Source organism: Cupressus sempervirens, chromosome 9 (assembly GCF_028749045.1).
Source record: "Cupressus sempervirens isolate cs-2001-9-10 chromosome 9, ASM2874904v1, whole genome shotgun sequence".
NCBI lineage: Eukaryota > Viridiplantae > Streptophyta > Pinopsida > Cupressales > Cupressaceae > Cupressus > Cupressus sempervirens.
The window spans coordinates 663,714,808-663,738,143 of record NC_143126.1 but is presented as its reverse complement, the minus strand read 5'-3'; the positions used below and the strand labels follow the sequence as shown (position 1 = coordinate 663,738,143).

At 37.4% G+C, this 23,336-nt stretch overlaps 1 protein-coding gene across 5 annotated transcripts in view; it reads left to right on the top strand.

The window, feature by feature from the left end:
* LOC149540501 (shikimate kinase 3, chloroplastic-like) overlaps positions 1 to 23,336 on the top strand; it is a 150,922-nt gene that overhangs the window by 61,371 nt on the left and 66,215 nt on the right. For 2 of the 5 annotated variants that reach the window (XR_016356411.1, XR_016356410.1), the window contains exons 8-9: positions 1,179 to 1,244; positions 1,408 to 1,472. The exons of 1 other annotated variant lie outside the window; for it this stretch is intronic. Coding sequence is in view for 2 of the 4 variants with exons in the window: in XM_089801599.1 (XP_089657725.1) it covers positions 1,179 to 1,257; positions 1,408 to 1,472 (144 nt within the window). In the remaining 2 variants the exon portion in view is untranslated. Of the gene's footprint in view, positions 1 to 1,178; positions 1,258 to 1,407; positions 1,473 to 23,336 lie in introns of all 5 variants that reach the window. 2 more of the 5 variants (XM_089801599.1, XM_089801598.1) reach the window with 1 other exon arrangement.

Genomic DNA, 23,336 nt, shown 5'->3' with positions numbered 1-23,336 from the left:
CATTGATTTAGATATCAATTACAATATATCACTGTGCTGTTATATGATACTTGCCAGCTATTTAATAAAATGAATCATCTTTTAATAGGCACTGTTAACATGTATTCTGAATATCAGATATAAACAATTATTTTCCTTTCCTATTCCATGATGAATTGAATGATCGAGATTGTCTTCTTATATCTTGCTATTAGAAAGGATTGCTACCCTTCATAATAGATGGGGCACAACTCTTGCTAACTGATCCTCTTCATAACAATGATTAGTTTATATTAGTCACTAATGACACCATCTTATGAGGAGATAGCAACAGACACTTAAAAGATCCTAGAATTTAGTATGAAGCCTAGGAAAGTAAAGAAAATTGCGTCGGGTTTTATCCTTAAACAATTATCTGCAGGTACGAGAGCCAGTAGATCTCCAAGGCTACAATGAAGCTTATTACCTAGAACGTTAGGGGCATAAATGCTCTTAACAATTCCTGTCTCATCAGATGTCGAATCGACACCTTAGAGGCAGAGGTTATTATGCATCAACAAACCCAATTATCCACATATCAGGCAGACAAGACTTTCAGACAAGATTTTCAGATGATGGAAGAAATGGTTGGTTATACATTCCTCATTCGGTGGCCTTGCCATTCTATTGAAATCATCCAAAATCAAAATCAATCTTATTAGCAAGAACCACAACTGGATAATTGCTGAGGTCAACAGGTATGAGTGATTTTTCATACTTTGTGTTTATACTCCAACATCAACAACTAGGAAACAAATTCTTGTGCTATATTAATGATAAATGCAGTAATATGTGTTTTCTTTGCCAGAAAAAGCTGTTGTGTAAGGAATTCTTTGTATTATTTGAGGTTTATTAATCCCATGGCTTTGTAATCCTCTGGTTCTGCATGAGAATCTATTATTGTTTCTGGTCTGGGTGATTCTTTACTGTTCAGTTTCTCTTTTAGCTAGGTGTGCTCTCTATCTAAAAAATCTCATGTTAATTTGTGTCTCTTGCCAAATAAAGACATCAAAATTGATCTGAAAATCAAATGTCATTAAAATTAATCTAGATTAGCAAGATCTAATGCAAGCAGCATCTGGATTCTTCATCATGGATCACATTTTATTATTAATCTATGCTCAATTCTCTTGAGCACCAAATCCTTTGATATCTTGCAGGCTTTAGAAAGGTTCACCGAGCTTTTGGAGGAGAGAAAAGGAGGTTATGCCACTGCAGATGTAAAAGTATCATTGCAAAGTATATTTTATGTTCTTTTATTAAAACTAATATGTACAACTACACCTTGTGATATTTATTTATCATTATCGACGAAAATGCAATTGCCTTTGTTTTTATACCACATATTTTTCACTGTAAAAGCAATCTGACAGCTGCCAGAAATTGCAGAAATTGTAGATGAATCTGGTGACAAGGATATCTTTTCATTGACTCCAACTGTTATTGCAAATGAGGTAATTCTTTATATTTTTATCTGCATTTTCACAGGATAGGTTTACTATTATTGCCTTGTACCACAGAGCAAACAATAAGAACTGTTACTACAAAGTTTTAGTAAGCATACCATTTTCGATTGTGTATTTCACTTGTCCACGTGAAGTTACGAGTAAAGTTCTTGTGATGCGATTCTAAATTAATGTCATTCCTACTGTTCATCTATATTTTTTGTGTCACAAGAGCAAATAGTAAATATATCACTTGTATACTTATCATCACAAGTGGATTTGAATCTCAAACTCAAATATTCTATTTGACTAAGAATCAAGAAAGAGATTGATTATCTGATGTAATAAACTAGAAGCATACGGTAGTGAATTGCATTTAAGTTATGTTCAACATGCTAGAGAAATGGGTGGATGGGTCTTGGAGATGGAGGACCAAGGGCCTAGGTTCTGATTGCTGTGAAACAGTGGCACAGATAGGTATAGCACTTTTGAAAATAGTTAAAAAGGTATAAAGAATAACATAAGAAACATTGAAATACTATATATATATATATATATATATTCAAAATCCAAATTTAATGCTTCAAATCGTCATACATCCTCAAAGTTTGCACCAAATTCCTCATCACTCAAACTACTTGACTCCTTAAGCTCAAGCTCCTCCAAACCAATAACAACCAGCCTATCTATGTCTCATCTTCATCAATTGTGCTAGCTTCTTTGGCTTTGCGTCCCATTAGTCTATTTGACTTTCCTTGTGTGTAAGTATTTGCAATGAATGAGATTGAAGGCACTATGTACAACTAAAATCTTCTTTGCCCTCTTAGGGGTAAGTCTATTTCTCCTAATACAATGGATGAAACTATAAATAGACTAGTTCCTCATAGAAGTAGAATAACCAAAAACATGGTACAATAGATGAATGGCTAGTTTGGTTGCAAACAGTTAGGCCCATGCATATTCCACCATAGAATTGGCTCGTCTTAGTTCATAGTCTCACTATCCATCTTGGTCTCTTTTGGATACGCCCTAAGACATTTCACCCACTTAGCATGAATAACGCTAGCCAGTGTAGAATCATCGCCTTAGTCAACTCCACCTCATTTTGTAAAAGACTTGCTTCATAATAGTTGATAGAGTGGATGAAACTATAAGTAGATCAATTCATTTTGGTAGAAGAATAACTATAACATGCACTTTTGAGCGCATAAATGCATAAACCAACTTCCACTTCACTCATTTCGCAAGTCTAGATGAATGCATGTTTATATAAGTATAATAAAATGAAGGCATGAAAATAAAATACAGGACACTCTCATCCGTTAAACAGTTGTATCCTTTGGTTTTAGCTTCACACTGCATAATGTCAGTATACTTGAGAACAGATTCACGATGAAATTTCATCATTTGAAAATCTAGACCAAATATGAAAATCGTTGACAGAATTTAATATTAAAATATTTTTCTTATAAGTGCCGCCTGAAATAAGATAAACTAAGTTGGTGAACATATTTGTCCCTCTTAAAATCTTTGTATTTTATGGCAAATGGAAATAGTGACAAACTATATTTCAATAGTTGGATAGATCACCTTGATGATCTTCCACTGTCTGTAGAGGGGCAGCTCCCTTGTTTGATTTCATAATTTGGATTTTATGAAAATGACTTGCAAAAGTAAAATTTTATTTCTCTTGAGATTCCTGGTAATCAATGTAAAAACAATTATCAAGGACCCACTAACATAACTTATTCAATTTCACCATTGTAAAACTAAAATCATACAGAAGTATTATCAATGGTGAAAAATCTAATTTATGAACACCTCATTTAAACTTCTGAGAAACCAAAGAAGAGCATGCAAAGTGCAAGTTAGAAAGATATTACAATTGCCTCTATAATTTGGAGTGGAATCAAAGAAAGATAATCATGTTCCCATACGATAAACACAAATCAGTACACATGAACACACACCATTTTTGGTAACAATCCTAAAATGTGCTTTGCATACATTAAATGAAGTTGTACTACGTGATATCAATATGTTGCTCCAATTCACATAGTGCCAAAAGTCCCTTATCATGATTCCCTCATTGTATTTATACCCCTTCTCTCATTACTAACTTTGTGTTAATAAGTAACAAAGTTAGAGTGAGGAAGTTATAAACACATTTTTGCAACTAACTTCAACTTTCACAATATGCAACTTTAAATCCTAACTTTTGCCAAGGAAAAGTCCAACTTCAAACTAAAACCAAAATTTGACTCAAAGTTGCCACATTTACAGATGTTAATGTTTTAATCCGGAATTAGAGAAAAACAACAAAAGCAAAGCAAAATAATACACAAAAGACTCAAAATATTTATCCTAGGAAAACCCTTCCACTTGAAGGGGAAAACCCAGCCACACCAATAAAATATCTTTTATTGATCATAAAATATTCAAGTACATAGGTTTCCAGTTGGTTCGTTTACAATACACCACACAATCATATAAATAGATTACATAGGACTCTTCATTTTTCGCATGGTCTCTTTGAGTCCCAAAAATAAGACCCTTCATATTTCCAACTATTCAACACTTCATATTTCTGTATGCATGCCTCTTCACATGACATACAACATGTCTTTTTGCATAATATTAACTTAAATGTAATCACAAATATGTCTTCAGCTGAAGATGACCATAACAGCCATAACAAACAGATTTCTATCTCATAAAATTAGAGATGAAGATCTGTATCGCAGCTTTAAACTTCAACACTCCCTCTTAGCAAGAGAGAGATCTTTAGTCAGGCACGCACACATAGCTGCAACCAAAGATGATAAGTTCGCATAACATATGGTATCTCAGCATAACATAATCTACCATAGTTATTGTAGAAGCACATATATTGAAGTCACACGTTACTTTCACCATGCATGCTCGCAGAGGGTAGAACAAAGACTTTTATCTCAAAACTTCTTTAAGAGATTGATATGTTTCCACCATGCCTACTTGCAGAGGTTGGTTCACCGTTCCTACTTGAAGAGGGTGGAATGAGGGCTTTCACCTCAGACTTCTCCTAGAGAAGAATACATTTCCACCATGCCTACTTGCAGAGGGTGGTCCATCATACCTACTCATAGACAGTGGAATGTGTAATGTTCCTATTACAAAATAAATAATAAATCAAACTTTTGTAATGGGCCGATTGATTTAATATATCTTGAACCTATTTTATTTTTGTTTTAGTAGTATGTGTTGCCGACAGCTATCTTTGTACACCCTTGAAAAATTTCCCGATGGGTATTTAAGCACAGCTTGTAGGTTGCAGTCAGTATGCTTTATGGGATTATTTTTTTTGTATTGCGAATTCTTGTTTGAGTTCTGGATTGTTCGCCATTTCGGAGGTGAAAAATCTTCCCTATTTGGCTTGTGCGGTTTCGGTGGGATTTAGCCCTCCCCCTATTCCGTTGCATGTAATACTTCGCTCGGATTTGGCAAATTGGAACATTATCTTGTGGCAATTATTATTTGCATTTGAGTCTCTATTATTGTGTGGATTTCATCAACATTTTCTGTGTTTGTGTATGAACAAGATTGTGTTTCGTATCGGTCTCAGATACCTAACTTTGTGTTCTTCTGTGCTGCTCATTCCTCACCCGTACGACTCTCATCCATCCATCCGTTCACCCACATTACCTATCTTTCATTGTACAGCCGGTGTATTCTGTCTACTGTATGGCCTTCCAACTCAATTGTGCAGCTTTCACACCCACCGTACCACCTCCTATTTCCTTGTACCACTTGCACGATTCATTTTTCTGTCTCCATTGTTCACCGTACGACATCCATCCTCATCGTATGGCTTGGTAATCTCCACCGTACAACTTAACAATCTTTCACTGCACGGCTAATTGGTTTGCACTGTACGACTACCCAATTGCCACTGTACGATTTGCAACTGTCCACTGTACAACCACTTTATCTCTAGCCGTACGGCCTCCTACAATCATTCGCACTTCTCTCCTCAACCCACATTGCCCTATGACCCCAGTTTTGGTATATCCGTACTCCATTGTCTCACACACGACGGAGATTAGGGACCCTATACTTGTTATTGTCGCATCAGGAACACTACAGTGGTATCAGAATGCTTCGATCTTGCCAGCCTGTGGATAGTGAATGAGAGTTTATAGCCAGAAGAGAAGGACAAATTTCGTTGATTGAATGGCTACCGAACTGGAACTGAGAACTGCCGAACTAGTGGCACTATTGAGGGAACTTGCTAGGAATCAGGCAAAGATCACTGATACACAACGAATCATGTAAGAAACTCTCAAGAAGTTGGCGGAAAAAAAAATATCCGAGGAACAAAATGGTCACAGCGCGGACTCGGTGTCGGGTAAATCAAACCTTCATCTAGCGCACTCTCGACCTTCCATGCCGACTTTTCCATCACGGACGGAGGCACAACACGGAGGGAAACAATCGACCTTAAAAGAGATGCAAGAACAACTGAGAGAAGACTGGAAGAATGCAAACCGTGAAGAAGATATATCCTACAAAGATTACGCAGATCTGAGAATGAAATATTCGGGAGGCGGAAACAAAGGATATTTTAACGATGATCTTAGAAGAAAGTTGAGTAAGGTAAATCTGTCTCCATTTGATGGATCCAGTTCCATATCTACGCAAGCGTGGGTAATGAAAGCCGATACCTACTTTCAGCTAAATCCTATGCCAAAAGAAGAAGTAATCAAATTTTCCGCATTGCACTTGGAAGGAGTTGCACACAAATGGTGATATCACGACACCATCACATTAGGGCACGATCAAATAAATACTTATGTGGAATTCACAGGGAGATTGATAGAGTGATTTGATGGTAAGGATCCAGAACTCAACTTCAAAGATTTGGCACAACTGAGACAAACTGGATCGGTCAATCAGTTCATTGTGGAATTTCAAAAACTCTCTGTTTTGGTCATAGACATTTCCGAAAGAAGACGAGTAGTGCTCTTCATGGACGAACTGACAAAACCTTTGAAAGGTTGGGTAAATGGGTGTCGGAAGCAATCAATAAAGCACAGAGTATGGCATTGTCGTTGGCATCATTCTCTTGAAGTTACTCACATTCTAAATTGTCGACGTTTCCGAGGGACAAACCTCCGCCCAAGAAGCCGTCGTTAGATGATGCTACCAGATAGGAACTCAGAAGGAAGAAATAATGTTTCAATTGCAAGGGACCTTGGGAGCCTGGCCATTGATGCCTCGGAAAGGGAAAGATCCATTACATTGAGGTCGTGTTCGATGATGAGGACGAATAGGAAGAAATGCCAGTCGAAGATAACCAACCCCACAATGACACCAACATGGTCAGTTTAAACTGTACGGAGAGAAGTGTAGCCTTGGTACAATGCGAAGGAACCATTGCCTTGGCTGGTAGCCCGAGGTGCATGGTTTTTCGTGTACGGGGTACCCTTCAAGGACAAAGGGTTATGGTGATGTTGGATAGTGGAGCTACTCTAAATTTCATAAACTCATCCTTGATAAAACGAAGAAGTCTACCTTCGGAGGCGCATGCAGGCTTTCAGGTCAAGGTCGTCAAAGGGACTTTCCTGCCCTGCATGCACCTTGTTCCTCAGTTGAGTATCGCAATGGCGAATCACACGGTGACTGAAGATTTCTTCATAGTGGACCTGGCTGACATGGAAGTTATTCTTGGCATATAGCGGATGGAGACCCTTGATGAATACACTCAGAGTTTCAAACAGATGGACTTCACTTTTGTTGTTGACGAAAAGAAGGTTGTCCTTTGAGGAATGGAAAATGAAGGTCGAAAGGAACTTTCTGTGCATCGGAGGGAGGCAATTTTTCGGCACGATGACGTTGTGTGGGCTACGCATTGTTTTATCTCAGCAGAACCTATAAAGGGGTGTTAAACACCTCCATAGTACGATGAACTTCAGGATATTTTAAGTAGACATGATAAAGTTTTCATAGATATTCCTCCTAATATACCACCTCATTGAGGGTTTGAACACACTATCGAGTTGGAATCAGGATCAAAGTCAGTGATAACCACACTGTACCGCCACCCCAAGAAATTCAAAGATGAGATTGAAAGGACGATTCAAGAATTGCTAGAGAAAGGATGGATCCGTCCCAGTTCTAGCCCATTCGCATCATTTGTGGTATTGGTCAAAAGGGAGGACAGGACGATGCGCATGTGTGTGGACTACCGCGTGTTGAACAAAAAAACAATAAAGAATAGATATCCCATTCCAAGGATAGATGGTCTGCTGGATGAATTGCATGGCGCAGTCTATTTTTCAAAAATAGATCTCTGTTCCGGATAGCATCAGATCCGCATGAGGGAAGAAGATGTGGAGAAGACGGCTTTCCGTTGTCACTACGGACATTATGAGTTTTTGGTCATGCCATTCAGATTGACCAATGCATTTGCCACATTTCAATCATGCATGAATCACATTTTCAACAAACAATTGTGTAAGTACTTATTGGTATTCTTTGATGATCTTATTTATAGCAGGACATGGGAGGAGCACCTGAGGCATCTGAATGAAGTCCTAAGTATCATGGAGGAACAATCCTTGTTCGCCAAGAAGTCTAAATGTGAATTTGGTATGACAAAAACATTGTACCTGGGGCATGTTGTTAGTAAATACAGGGTTCAAGTGCATCAGGAGAAGATTCAGGCTATCCTCAATTGGCCTCCCCCAAAATCACTCACGGATTTGCGAGGATTTTTTGGACTGTACAGTTACTATAGGAGGTTTGTTAAAGGATTCTCTCAGCTTAGCGCACCCTTAACGGATCTAACAAAGAAGGGGTCCTTCCAGTGGAATGAAAAGGCACAACTTACCTTTGAGAAGCTGAAAGAGGCCATGAGCACTTGCCTCGTACTTGCACTACCTGATTTCACCTGACCGTTCATTTTGGAGTCGACGCATCCAGAGGAGGCATTGGAGCAGTATTGATGCAAGATAGACTCTCCATCGCTTATGAGAGTAGGAAGCTTATGCCAACAGAACGCCTATATTCCATCTACAATAAAGAAATGTTGGCCATTGTTCATGCATTAACCAAGTTTCGGCAATATCTGGTAGGTGCCAAGTTTGTCGTTCGTACGGATCACAACAGTTTGAGATATTTTTTGGAGCAATCGAGACTTGAATGAATGACAACAAAAATGGGTAAGCAAGGTTCAAGCTTTTGATTTTGAAATTGAATATGTGAATGGGAAAAACAATGTGGTTGCAAATGCCTTGTCACAGAAACCCACCATCTGCTTGCTAGACCAGATTTCAGCTAATTGGAAGGCACATGTGTTAGTGGAATATTTCCAAAAATACATTTGCATGTGAAATAATGGATGGCCACACTCACGATGATCGGTATAGAGTGGTGGATGACATCATCTACTATAAAAATCGGATATATTTGGTGCCAAAATCCAAGTTAAAGTAGAAAATCTTGAAGGAAGTACACGACTCACCCCTAGTTGGACACCCGGGTTTTCTCAAAATTTACAGAAGTCTTCGGGAAAGGTTTTCATGGAAAGGACTTAAAGGGGACATTTTGCAGTATGTAAGAGAGTGACGGTTGGCCAGCAAAATAAGTCTGAACATACTCTACTTATCGGGCTGCTACAACCTTTGCCAATTCCCGAACATAAGTGGGAAAGTATATTGACGGATGTCATAATAGGGCTTCCCAAGGTGAACAGAAAGGATTGTATTTTTGTGGTGGTTGACAGATTGACAAAATATGCACATTTGTTCACCATCCCCTCTGACCTTCAGGCTGCACAAGTTGTCGATCTGTTCTTTAGAGAAGTCTTTCATCTACACAGGTTATCTTGAAACATCGTTAGTGATCGGGATGGATGATTCATCAGTATCTTCTGGACAAAACTGTTTCAGATGGCAAGGACAGAATTATCTCCAAGTACAAGTTACCACTTGCAGACATATGGACAAACAGAGATTGTGATCACTTGGCTCAAAGGCTACCTTCGGAACTACGTTTTGACACAACAACGAGCGTGGGTAAAATGGATCCATTTGGGGAAATATTGCTACAATACAATGTACCGCATTTCCATCAGAATGGCACCATTCAAAGCTTTGTACGGGTACAAACCCCTTTCCTTCATCGACATAGTTCTAGGTGATAGTCGCGCACCAAGGGCAAGGGACTGGCTTCAGGAGGGACAAGACATTCTAAGATGCTTAAAGGAAAATCTATAGAGGGCACAAAATCAACAGAAGATGTACGCTGACAGACACAAAATAGAGAGAAGTTTTGAAGTGGGGGATTTGGTCTATCTCCGGCTCCAGCCATATTGACAATCCTCACTAAAGGAAATAGGAAAAGAGAATTTGAAACCCCGATTCTATGGCCCCTGTCATGTAACTCGCTACATTGGTGAAGTTGCCTATGAGCTGGAACTTTCGGAGGGTAACCATATTCATAATGTCTTTCATGTCTCTTGTTTGAAGAAAGCTGTAGGGCAAAATGTCACAGTTGCTACTAACCTTCCGCCACTCAATGAAGAAGGAAAGCTCATTTTGGAACTAGCCGAGATCTTTGAAGTACGTGAGAGAGCCCTACGAAACTGCACTGTGAAGGAATACTTGGTACGTTGGTGACACCTACATTGGATGACGTGACATGGGAAGGTGAGCACATTTTCCAACACTCGACATTGCATTTTCTTGAGGAGAAGCAAAATTTGGGACGGGAGGACTATAATGTTCCTATTATAAAATAAATAATAAATCAAACCTTTGTAATGGGCGGATTGATTTAATATATCTTGGACCCATTTTATATTTGTTTCTGTAGTATGTGTCGCCATCGGCTATCTTTGTACACCCTCAGAAAGTTTTCCAACGGGTATTTAAGCACGGCTTGTAGGTTGTAGTCGGTATGCTTTTTGGAATTATTTTCTTTGTAGTGCGAATTCTTGTTGGAGTTCTGGATTGTTCGCCATATTGGAGGTGAAAGATCTTCCCTATTTGGCTCGTGCGGTTTTGGTGGGATTCAACCCTCACCCTATTCCGTTGTTGCATGTAATATTTTGCTTGGATTTGGCAAATTGGAGCATTATCTTCTGGGAATTATTATTTGCATTTGAGTCCCTATTATTGTGTGGATTTCATCAACATTTTCAGTGTTTGTGTATGAACAAGATTGTGTTTTGTATCGGTCTCAGATACCCAACTGTGTTCTTCCGTGCTGCTCATTCCTCACCCATACGACCCTCATCCATCCATTCATTCACCCACATTACCTATCTTTCATTATACGGCTGGTGTATTCTGTCTACTGTACGACCTTCCAACTCAGTCGTGTGGCTTTCATGCCCACCGTACCACCTCCTACTTCCTTGTACTACCTGCACGATTCATTGTTCTGTCTCCATTGTTCACCGTATGGCATCCATCCTCATTGTATGGCCTGGTAATCTCCACCGTACGACCTAACAATCTTTCATCGTACGGCTAACTGGTCTGCACCGTACGTCTTGCAACTGTCCACTGTACGTCTTGCAACTGTCCACCGTACGACCACTTTATGTCTAGCCGTATGGCCTCCTGCAATCATTTGCACTTCTCTCCTCAACTGACATTGCTGTACGGCCCTAGTTCTGGTATCCGTACTCCATTGTCTCACACACGATAGAGTTCAGGGACCCTATACTTGTTATTGTCGCATCAAGAATACTATAGAACGAGGGCTTTTACCTCAGACTTCTCTCAGAGAAGAATACATCTCCACCATGCCTAGTCGTAGAGGGTGGTCCACTGTACCTACTTGCAGACGGTGGAACCAGGGCTTTCACCTCAGACTTCTCCCAAAGAATACATTTCCACCGTGCCTACTCCCAGGGTATGATCCACCATACCTACTTGTAAATGGTGGAACGAGGGCTTTCACCTCAAACTTCTCCCAAAGAAGAATGCATTAATAACTAGGATTTTCTCTTAATAGAGACTCCCTCTCAATAGGGACAGCTTTAATAATTGGGATTTACTTAACAAAGACTCCCTCTCAAAAGGGACAATTTTAATAATTGAAATTTACTTATCAAAGACTCCCTCTTAGTAGGGACATCTTTAATAACAACAATAAGATGGTTGACTATTGCATAAAATTGCCAAGTGTTGGACATCTCCCTTTGTCATGTAATCTCCTTCAGAAGTTGAATAGTCTCTCTGTAAACATGATCTTCCTCTTCTAATGAAGATAATATGCCACCAATCTAGTATCAAGAAACAATGTTGCACCCTGCAACCAAGAGAGATTTTAACAACTGATCCACTGTCATTGCAAAGATATACTCTCTTTCTAGTTATATACAAAAATATGGAATACTTATGTCCTTGTTGGCTAGATTCCTTAGGCGTCTAGACACACTCGTGAAATGTCAAAATTTGAACATAAGATCAGAAGAAGAGAGCGGTCATTATGATGAGGTAGTACTTCTGCCCTGTGCTGTTGCACTACATGATGCAGTACAACATTCTCTTACTGGTCGCAATTCCAATTCTCAACGAAAAATATGTTAACTCTTAGACACCTTGATTACTTGCAGCCCAATAGAGAAGATTTGCTACCAGATTCCCTATCTTAAATAGTCATAGAGAAAAACAAGTTTGGTCAAGGAATTTGACCAATGTCAGTATTCATGAGAAAGCTCAGAAAATAGAGCAAAAGCACAACGGAAAAGAAAGTAACTGCTCTTCTTACTGCAATTTCTTCCTCTACAGACAGATTCAAAAATCTTAGATTTGATGACAGATTTGACAACCAAAGCATGCACATGAAAGAAGGAAAATGCTCTGGCTTATCCTCTTAAGTTTTCATTTGAACCCTGAGACTTATGATCAGTTGGCTACTACTACAAATCGTACTCCTATCAGATTAAGCTAAGACCTGCAAGCTTTTCCAATTTTCTCATACCAAAGATTACAGTGCTCGGAGTTTAAAAGTTCAAGACACACACACTACTGGATTGATCACGAACATCAAATCTTGTCCCTATACGTTCAAAATATAACTACAACCAGCATGAACAGATGTTCTTTCATTTTGATCCCACAACAAGAATGCATGCGACTTGAATCAAAACACGCCGAGATATTGAAGACTCGAAGTGGAACAATGCAAGTAGTATGATTGCCACCAAATCTGATTCTCACGATGACGATAATAAAAACCGAGTGAAATTCATGACACAACATCACCAATAGGCAAGACCGATATGCAATAGATGTGCGATGCAAAAAATGAAGCAAACTAATGAGGACTTTTCCTCGTTACAGTCCCTGAAATATGATAAGACTTGCGATAAATAAAATAAAATGCATATCAAAATGATGTACGAACTTATACTGCACTTGTGATACACTGCATTGAATAACATACCATGAAAATGGGAAATACCACCACATGAGAGCAATCACCGTTGCATGCTGACAAAAGAATGGTCCATCTAAACATTCATCACCTGCGAAGAGTTGTCAAAAATGAATACTCTTGAAAATAGTGCTACGTGAACATTATAGAGGGAGATGAAACAGAGGCCTCCACCATCCCAGTAAAACATGACTTTGCCGATGAGCATGCTAAAGGAAGTGTCTATCAAAATCATGACATAGAGATAGGCAGGAAATACTCATGAAATAAAGAATCATACGAGAAGTCCGCTGTTACCAATAATATTCCACGATATTACTACAATGCTTTCACCCTCTCAATCTTAGTTGTAGATGCCTCTGTCAATTTTCCTGACAATGTTGACTGTCTTCTCAGAACAATAGAGCACTTGATGATCATTGGCGGGAACATGAGCAATCAACTTTGCTTGAAGGTGAGATCGCTTTAAAGCCCAATCTTGACGGTCTGCAACCTTCGTAATACAAAGAGATCAAGAATGAGAGTTGAACCGTCACAATCCATTGAATAACCATTAGATGATGACTACATGAAGGACTCCAGCCTTAACTCAAAGAGAAGAAGACATGAACAGAGAAGCCATCCTTGTTGATACCACAACAGCTAGGGGCAAAGCCAAAGCAATGACTATCATGAATACAGTACAACCAGTGAAGAGTAGAATCATCGATGGTAACAACTGAATTTTAAATTTTTTTTTTTTTATCACACAACTCTTGTTTGCAAGATTAAAGAAAGTGCCTCAAATTCAGGGCCAGAACTTGCCTTTGATACCACATTAATGTTTTAGCCCAGAATTAGAGAAAGACAACAAAAGCAGAGCAAAATAATATACAAATGACTCAAAATGTTTATCCAGGGAAAACCCTTCCACTTGAAGGGAAAAACCTAGCCACACCAGAAAAATGTCTTTTATTGATCATAAAATATTCAAGTACATAGGTTTCCAGTTGGTTTGTTTACAATACACCACACAATCATATAAATAGATTACATAGGACTCTTCATCATTCACACTGCCTCTTTGAGTCCCAAAAATAAGACCCTTCATATTTCCAAATATTCAACACTTCATATTTCCGTACGCATGCCTCTTCACATGACATACAACATGTCTTTTTGCATAATATTAACTTAAATGTAATCACAAATATGTCTTCAGCTGAAGATGACCATAATGGTCATAACAAACATATTTCTATCTCATAAAATTAGAGATGGAGATCTGTATTGTAGCTACAAACTTCAACAACAAAATATACATATAAAAGTCAAAACAACTTTGTTCAACTTGCACTGGAAAGTGAAGGCACATGGAGCTGACTTTTAAGTACTCACACTAGTATCTCCTCTTGCATCTCTTCGATTTAAGGGTGGAATTTTCTGTAGTAGAGAATTCACCTTTTGGGTCCTGAATGCCTTGATAACTTGAGTCAAGGATTTGTTCTTGAGAATGATTACACTTTGCATTTTCAATGCAACTGTCATGATTCCGCCAAACTTCATCTAACTCTTTGCTAAAATTAGGTAGATAACCAACACATGAATCTAGCGCCATTGAAGGAGTGCTTAAACCTATCACGATGCTAACTCCTGGATTCTGTTTATCATCAAACTTTGAGTAATCTTGGATTCCAAACTTTTTAATATGGCTAGCACATTTGGGTCAAGAGCTTGTTCATTGATTGGAATATCCACAATGATAGTTGAAAAATTTCCCAATGTTTTGGTTTTGAGTTGTCCACAATTATTCAAGAGCTTTTTTTGTTCACCTGTTAGCTGATCCACACTTGTACATTTTTATTCTATATTTTCCAGCCACATACCAATTTGGTTATGCTCACCATTTGGGAATAGTTTCATCACCATATTTTTTTCTAACCCGTTTATCTCCATGAGATTGCCCAAGATCTCCTTCCAAAACACTTGTTGCTTTATAAGTTATCCTAGCTCTTTTAGAATTCCTTGTTCTATTTTATTTTCCTTCACATACTTCATCTTTATGTTGTTGAAGAAATTGGAAGCCTATGCATTTTGTTAGTTATCCAGTCATCAAGCATCTTTCCATATGTCTGACGTTTCTGTATATTTTCTATAATGTTTTTATCAAATACCTTCTTCAGATCAGCAATTGCTTCTGCAGGAGTAAAAAAGGGAGCATAAGACAAACATATAGGCTATGTGGTTTTAAGAAGACCAAGAGGCTTGGACATTACAGGGTCAAGCATATATCAGAGGAGGGAATTCGTTCCAAATGGTAGAGGGAGAATTTGGCAGTATTATCAAAGCCTGAAACAATTTTGTCGGCCCGACTACTGTGGGATACAAAGTCTCATTACGAATTAAATTATCGTAGTATTGGGAGAGATACTCAGGACAGGTTTCTGCGAATTTGCGAGAGATCATCACCGACTGGAGGTTACAGAAAATAGAGAAAGACAGAAGAATAAGAAAGTGTTATATGATTCCTATGTTCCTGGAAAATACAAAAACCATTCGCAGATGAAAGTTGGAAATCTTGCTAACCTTGGACGCACTCAGGGATATGTTGGAATGAGAATTGTTGAGACTTGAGAGATGCCTTAAATATTCTAAGTGAAAGATGTAATGTCCCCATTTTTGGCAAGTCTCTACATTTGATTGAGTCAGTTCATTATAGCGACCCTCATGAGCTGACATGGTGATTTGGGGGTCTCAGTCATAGACTTACTATTTTTAGTAATTTAAATTCAGGCAGTTGCAATGTTTGGCAGTGCAGATGGTGGCACTGGCAATTGGTCGTCACCTGCAGTGGTTTGGGCCATTTATTCATGGGCTCATATTTATTAATTAATTAAAAAAATGTCATTATTATAATAGCACTTTATTATAATAATATTACAAAATGATGTTGTAGTGGAGAAGCTTCTTAAGTGAAGTTGCATTTGGGAAACTTTGTGATAATGGGGGTTATAAATATGAGCTCATTTTGATGGAAAAACATCCGATTATTCAATTATCTTATTCACTTTTGTTGTCTTGGTGACATGTCTGAAGTTGTTGATATTCGAGCCCTTGCTGAAGTATAAGGGTTTTATTTCTGAAAATTGTTCTAAGTTTACTTTCCAAATTGTTGCTGTTGTATAGAAAATTTTCCCACACTACTTTACTGTATCTTCTGTTGAATTCTGAGAGAATTGACTGGTTTGTGGATGATTATCGGTGTCTATTGTGACTGTGCATACCTACAGTTTGCTGGAAGGAATTATTGTGCAACATTGAAGGGTTGTGATTCCATTGTGGCAGCGTTTGGGCACTGTCCTACCTGTGGCTGCTTAGTATTTGTCCTGCAACACATTTGGAGGGTCGACATTCAAATTATAAGGGACCTGCATCACTTTGTAGAGGCCTGCAAACATCTTTCAAGCCCTGCGTATTAATATTCAGGCCTTGCAAAATTCATAGAGGTCTCTGTGTTTGCTAGCATTGGCCTGCAATTTGTTTGGTGGTCTCTAAGAGGGCTGCGATCACATTTGGGAGCTCGGTATTTGGGTTTGAAAGAGATTGCTGTGAAATTCATTCAATTCTGGAGCTGCACGTGGTGCCTGGACAAGTTTGAAAATATACCATCAAGCGAAACAGGTTACAACATTCAGTTTTTAATATTCTATCTGACTGTTGTAGCTGGTTCTGTTAACAAATAGTTGTAATTGCAAATTGGGAACTCAAGAATTAAGTAATAAATGCAAATTGCTTAATGAAATTTCATTGCACATCTTGCTGGACTTCATTGTGAATTTTGATTGCAAACTAATAAATTGTTCAATTCTGAAATTCCAAGTTCAAATTATATTTGGTTTGTTAGCATATTTGGATGTAGGATTTGTTTGCAATATGTTTGACAAAATGCCAAACCATTTGATTGGTGTGAAAAACTGGTGAGACTGGAGTGGTTCAAGATATAGCCGGGTTGTTACAAAGGAGCAAACTCTTCATATGGGTGGATAAGAAGAATCCTTGAGAAGGTCTGTTGCATGGTGACACTCTGTAAACACTTTTTGGGCTTGGAATTTGTACTCCAAACTCTGTCACTACAAGAATTTTACTAAGCAATACTGAGGAAATCGAGCATGGACCATTGATTCAGGTTAGAAAACTTTCAAGTGCATGGTTTCCTTGTCGTTAATGGTGGAGGAACCGACTAGATAAGAGGTTCATGGTACTACCAAGCCAATGTGTTTTTCCCAACAACTTCAGTGGCAAAGGCCACAACTGAGGGTGCAAGAGATGAAGATTAGTTGGAGCCTCAAACACAATGAAAATGGAGTAATGGATGGTTTCCATTGAGTCTACAACAGGTGTTCGAATGATCAAAAGAGAAGAGTCTCAGATAGTCTTGTGGATAGTTTCTGGAGCAGCTTGAACGGGCATTGGGACTGTGCAAACTGGTCAATTATTTGAGGTAGGTTTACAACGATTTGGATTTAGAGGGAGCTCATGCATTTCAGGACAGCCTTTCATGCATCACATTGCTGCTCAGACTGTAAGTTATGAATAGTGAAACTAGTGGGATTGAATATCATGTATTAACATTTGATTGTAAAAGACTAAGTGTGGGTTTGAAATAATATAATACAAAGAGTATTCCATCACATTTAAGACATTGTTCTTTCTCACAAAGAGACTTGCGCATCAAGAAATTAAATTTTGATTACTGGTGGACTATTATTTTTTCTGAATATATATATGTGTGTGTGTTTCCTGTGATCTTCCCAGAGCTATCAGGGATTCAAGGAAGTCAAGTTTGTGAATTTACCATCCGGCCTTGTTATGAGTAAACTGAAATAATTAATATATTGGTATCATTGTGTCAACTTATAGACCAGAGTAGCTTCTTTCAAATTAGATTCAAACAGTGATGCTAAGCCACCTTCTTACACAAAGAAAAGTGACATCTTAGCAACTTTGGATGGATCTAACAAAGATGCCTTCAGAGTGAAAGAGATTATGCAAGACCAAGGTATAATCATTCTCCTTGATAGTGGGGTCCATCCAAAAGTTCATAAACAAGACATTTATCACCTCACAAAGGATCGCTGTTTATATATAAGAACTTTTTGATGTCAAGTTGGCTGATGGAACAACATTGGAATGTAAAAGCATAACTCCAAATTTAGAAATTACCATGGGAGATTATGTGCTGACCAACAATTTCCACATAATGAAATTAGGGAAAATTGATAGGATTCTTAGTATTCATTGGATGAAATACATTGGTAGCTTCAAGTAGAACTTCAAAACCTAAACCTTTAAATTCAAGGTGAATGGTTAGAGCTAGAAGTACATCCTACACGGGTTGCCAAATGAAAGTTCACAAGTGGTATCTTCTAAGGAAACCTTGAGTACCCTTAGGCATATGAAAGAAGGATCACCCAAACAAGAATCAAAGGATCAATTGCATGAAGTAGCAAAACCATCTCAAATCAAGCAAGCTTCTACCATTACCACACCATTAAACATCTCAAGGGGTTCAAAGAAACCATCAAAGAAATATTCATTGGCATATATAACACATTTTATAAAAGATCTATAACTACTCCTTTACATTTGGAAATCAGAAGGAAGAAAGCTATAAGTATCCAATGATGCTTCAAATGCCAAACTAACTAAGAAGGGAGAAAATTGAAAATGCTTGTTGGTAAGCATTTTCAAGGAGAGGAGATTGTAATGTTCCCATCTTGAAATGAATAATTTTAAGGAATTAAGTAATTTTTGATCAAGTGGTGGCAATCCTTGAATACTGATAACTGGTAGAAGCTAGTAAGAATAGTTAGAAGTAGCTATACATATATGTCAGTAGAAGAACAAGATGTTTGAAAACTGTGAAGTCTTATAGGTAACACGGTTTCCCTAGTTGCATTAGAAGGAATAAGGGATAGTTCTAGTCAATGGTCCCTTTCAAGAAGGATGGCGAGCATTATGTTAAATATCCTCAAGATCAATTACTCAACAATTAAAGAGGACATTTAGCATGAAATCTCCTCGTTAGTCATCAAGTGAAGCGATAATCATAACAAGATCATCTGTGATCTAATTGCAAAGATGGTTATGAATCTAGTCTTGAGTAACCATATATAGAGAAGCGGAGCATATCAAAGAAGAGCTTGAAGTCAACCCATTACGGAGATAGTGATGACATACAATCATGAGAAGATCAATTACCAAGCATCCTCAAACATGAAATGGAAATAGGACAGACCAATTATGGGACGAAAGGGACATGGAGAACTATGAATGCAATGTCAACTAGTATGGGAAAGGTTCTATATTGATCTGCAGTAGTTAATGACATGGTATTCATCACAACATTACAAAGAATAATAGATCGATGAAGAATGGCATCAATATTGATTTCTAATACAAGAGAATGTTAGGAGTAAAGGGAGATTGTTATATGGTTCACACTTGGATAGCATGTCTATGTGTTGCATTGATGACATGTTTGTCATTGATGTCAACACATATATGTTTGGGTACATGAAAGACAAAGATTTTGTACATTGCAGAGGTTGGATTGATCAACAAAGTTGGTATATGACAGGATAAGCTATGCAGGCTTAGATTCATGTTCGGGGATGTGTTCAAACACTACATTTGTGTTTGCGTATGTTTGTATGAAGGATTGTGCGAGTTACGATTGATTTGGTGAAGACTAGTAACATGCCAGTGTGCAAGAAATAGGTTGCTGATATTTTTGATTATCTTTGATGAGCAAGATGGAATAAAGGTGAGAAGACATAGATTGTGGTTGAAGCCATGTTCATAATGATAGGTTCATGTTAACAGATGCTAGAGATCATTCTGGGAAGGTCATTGGAGTATAACATGTGATATGTTCACTGTCAAGCAGACTCTTGTATTGGGAATTATTTTGGAAGTTGTAAAGTGTATTGTAACGTGTGGGAACTTAATGTAATATCTTAATGAGGTCCTATGTAATTAATTGTACATTGGGGAAGCTCAAAAGGCCGACCTAATTAGTTGTTAGGACAAGGTATAAAGGAAAGATTGTTTCCTTGGTTTGCAAGTGTGTGACATTGTGTAATTGTGATGTTCGGCTACCGAGGATGTGAATTTGATCAAATTAGAGCAGAGAAAAGGATTATGTTGATGTTGGTTTGAGAACTTCGAAGGAATTGTATTGGCAATTGAGTTGCAGATTTGGTCAGTTCACTACTTTGATTTGTTATCCTAAAGATCTCTTTGTATAACATACTAAAGCAATTTGAATAGTGGGTTCAATTGTCTTCCTTATTGCTCCTAACAAGGCTAGAATCTTCTTATAGTGATTCAAAGTCTCCTAACATGGACTAATATATTGATTGTATTGTAATTGGCTCCTAACAGAGCCACATCCTTTCATAAGGAACTTTTATATTAGTACATCATATTGTGGGCTCCATCCCCACCGAGGTTTCCCTGGTTAAAAATCATTGTGCCATTTTGTCTATTTTATCACTTGGCATTGTTCACTTTACTAGTTATTGAATTTGGACTTAATAAGTTGGATTTAAGTTATATTTCACATACAACTGATTCACCCCCCACCTATCAGTTGTGTTGGTGGACTTTACTTTACTTTCTAACAATTGGTATCAAAGCATCAGGTCCTTGATCAGGAATCTTTGCAGCTTAAGGAGATCCATGGCATTTAGGAAGGAAAGTCCGAAGTTTGATGGAGAGAACTATGACAGTTGGAAGGACAAGATTAGAACTCACTTGCTATGCCTCGGGATTGGAAATCGGATGGTTACAAAGACTCGAAAGCTTGTGGTTGAATAAAAAAATCTTTCTACTTGTACTGCTGAGGAAAAGGAACTTTTCATGTACACCATGTTTACACACTTCTAGAATCAGAATATGTTGAGCTAAAAGGTCGACATCTTGCTTATGATATTTGGACAAGATTAGAAGTACTTTATGAAGGAGATAAATATGCAAAGAAGTTTAGGTTATAGATCTAGAAAACTATGCTTGAGAATGCAAGGATGCAAGAAGATGAACTAGTTAGATTATATTCTCAAACAATCACTTAGATTGTTGCAGGCATAAAAGGCTATGGAGGATCCGTATCAGAAGATGAGGCATGTTACACAATTTTGAGATCATTAACTCCTACTCATGAAACTAATGGTATTCGCTATAGAAGAAGCTATACCAGTTATGCCATATTTCAACACAGAAGCTTTGATTGGAAAGTTGCAAGCATCTGAATTTAGATTGAAGACTAATGTACCTAGATCTAAGACTACTTTTAGTGAAAGTGTACATAAGGATAAAGAATATCTAGTGGTGATTATTCTAGAGAATGGTCAGATATCCGAGAAGGGGAAAGGAAGATTGATGAAGTTGTGTCATTAATTACAAAGAGGGAACCTAAAGGTAAGAAAGCCTTTGCTTGTTGATAATGTAAAGAATTTGGTCATTTTTTCACATAAATGTCCTAGGAGAAAGAAATGTGAAATCTAGAAAGACTTACAAGTCAAAAATTCCTAAAGATTTCTTTAGTATTAGTGACGATGAGTTTGATTTCAAAGAGATAAACTTCTTTGATAGTGACGATGAAGATGAGATAGGATTTGTGGCTATTAAGGAAAAAAGTCTTGTAAAAGAAGAATAAACACTTGTATCTCATGTAGAAAAAGAAAAATTCTGATTGGATTATAGATAGTGGATGTTCACATCATATAACTGGTGATAGAGAAAAGTTTGCTGAATTTAAAAGCTATAATGGAGGATAGTCAGATTTGATAATAATGTTCCATGTCCTATTAAGGGAAAAAGATCTATTACACTTGATGGTAAAACTAACATTGAGGATGTCTATTTTGTTGATGGATTGAAACATAATTTGCTGACTGTTGGACATCTTTTGCAATTCATTGAGAAGACATGTATAATCAAAGACAAAAATGGTAAATTGATTGGAATAGGTACAAGAACTAGAGGTAATGTCTCTTAGTTGAATCCTACTGAGACGGTTGTGGCACAAATGATTTTGTCATATAAACTTTGATAACATTGTGAAGATAAGTAACGACAATGCAGTAAGAGATTTGCCAAAGATTACAAAACCTTCTAACATGATATGTAAGGAATGTGTGATGGCAAAACAAAAGAAGAATTCATTTTCAAGAAAGATATTCAGTACATCAAAAAAGTTGGAGATTGTTCATACAACTTTGTGTGGACCTACAAGGAAGAGCATTCTATGGTGTATTTCATTCTTTTCATTGATGATTTTACAAGAATGATGTGGATAACATTTCTAAGAGAAAAATCAGAAGCTTTTGAGAAGTTTAAGATATTCAAGGAAAAAGTTGAGAAAGAGTCTAGATTGAGAATCAAATGTTTAAGGTCTGATAGAGGAGAGTGTACATCAAATCAGTTCAATAACTTTTGTGAAGACAATGGAATCAAAAGATAACTTTCAGCTCCTAAGACACCACAACAAAATGTGATAGCAAAAAGAAGGAACAGACTAGTAAGTAAAGCAGCTAGAGCAATGATGTTTGAAGGAAATGTGGCACATATCTATTAGAGAGAAGCAGTTACTATTACAGTATACACTACGAAAATTGTTCAAATTAGACAAGGCACTAGTAAGATATCTTATGAACTTTGGTTTGGGCATACACCTATTGTGAAATACTTCAAAATCTTTGGAAGTAAATGCTATATCAAGAGAGAAGATGACATAGGGAAATTTGATCCTAGAAGTGATAAGGGTATATTTCTTGGTTATTCTTTGAAGAGAAAAGCATATAGATGTTATAATTAGAGATTGAGAGCAATAGTTGAGAGTGCAAATGTAAAAGCCGACGAGAAATTTAAGATACTAGAAAGAATACTTGATTGATTATGATTTTGATAATGAAGCTAGTATAAGCCAGAGACCTAGTAGTCAAAATGCAGAACATGAACAATTCTTTGAGATGGATAATGATATACAAGGACATTTTGAAAAACCTAGAGCTAAACCTGAAGAAAAACCTAGAGAAGAGAAAAGTACACCAAAATATGTTGTGAGGAATCACCTTGAGAAATAGATAATTGGAAGCTCAAACAAAGGAGTATTGACAAGAAATTAGGTAAGAAAAGAAGTTTGTTTGATAATGAAAGTTAAACTTGAGACAACGTATGAAGCATGCAAAGATGAATATTGGATAAAGGCTATGAGAGAAGAACTTTATTAGATAAAGAAGAAAAAGACTTGGGAACTAGTCCCTAAACCTAAAGATAAGAATGTTATTGACGTAAAATGGGTATTCAAAAACAGGATGAATGAACAAGGTGAAGAAGTAAGGAACAAAGCAAGATTGGCATGCAAAGGATATAACAAGAAGGAAATGATTTTGGAGAAAC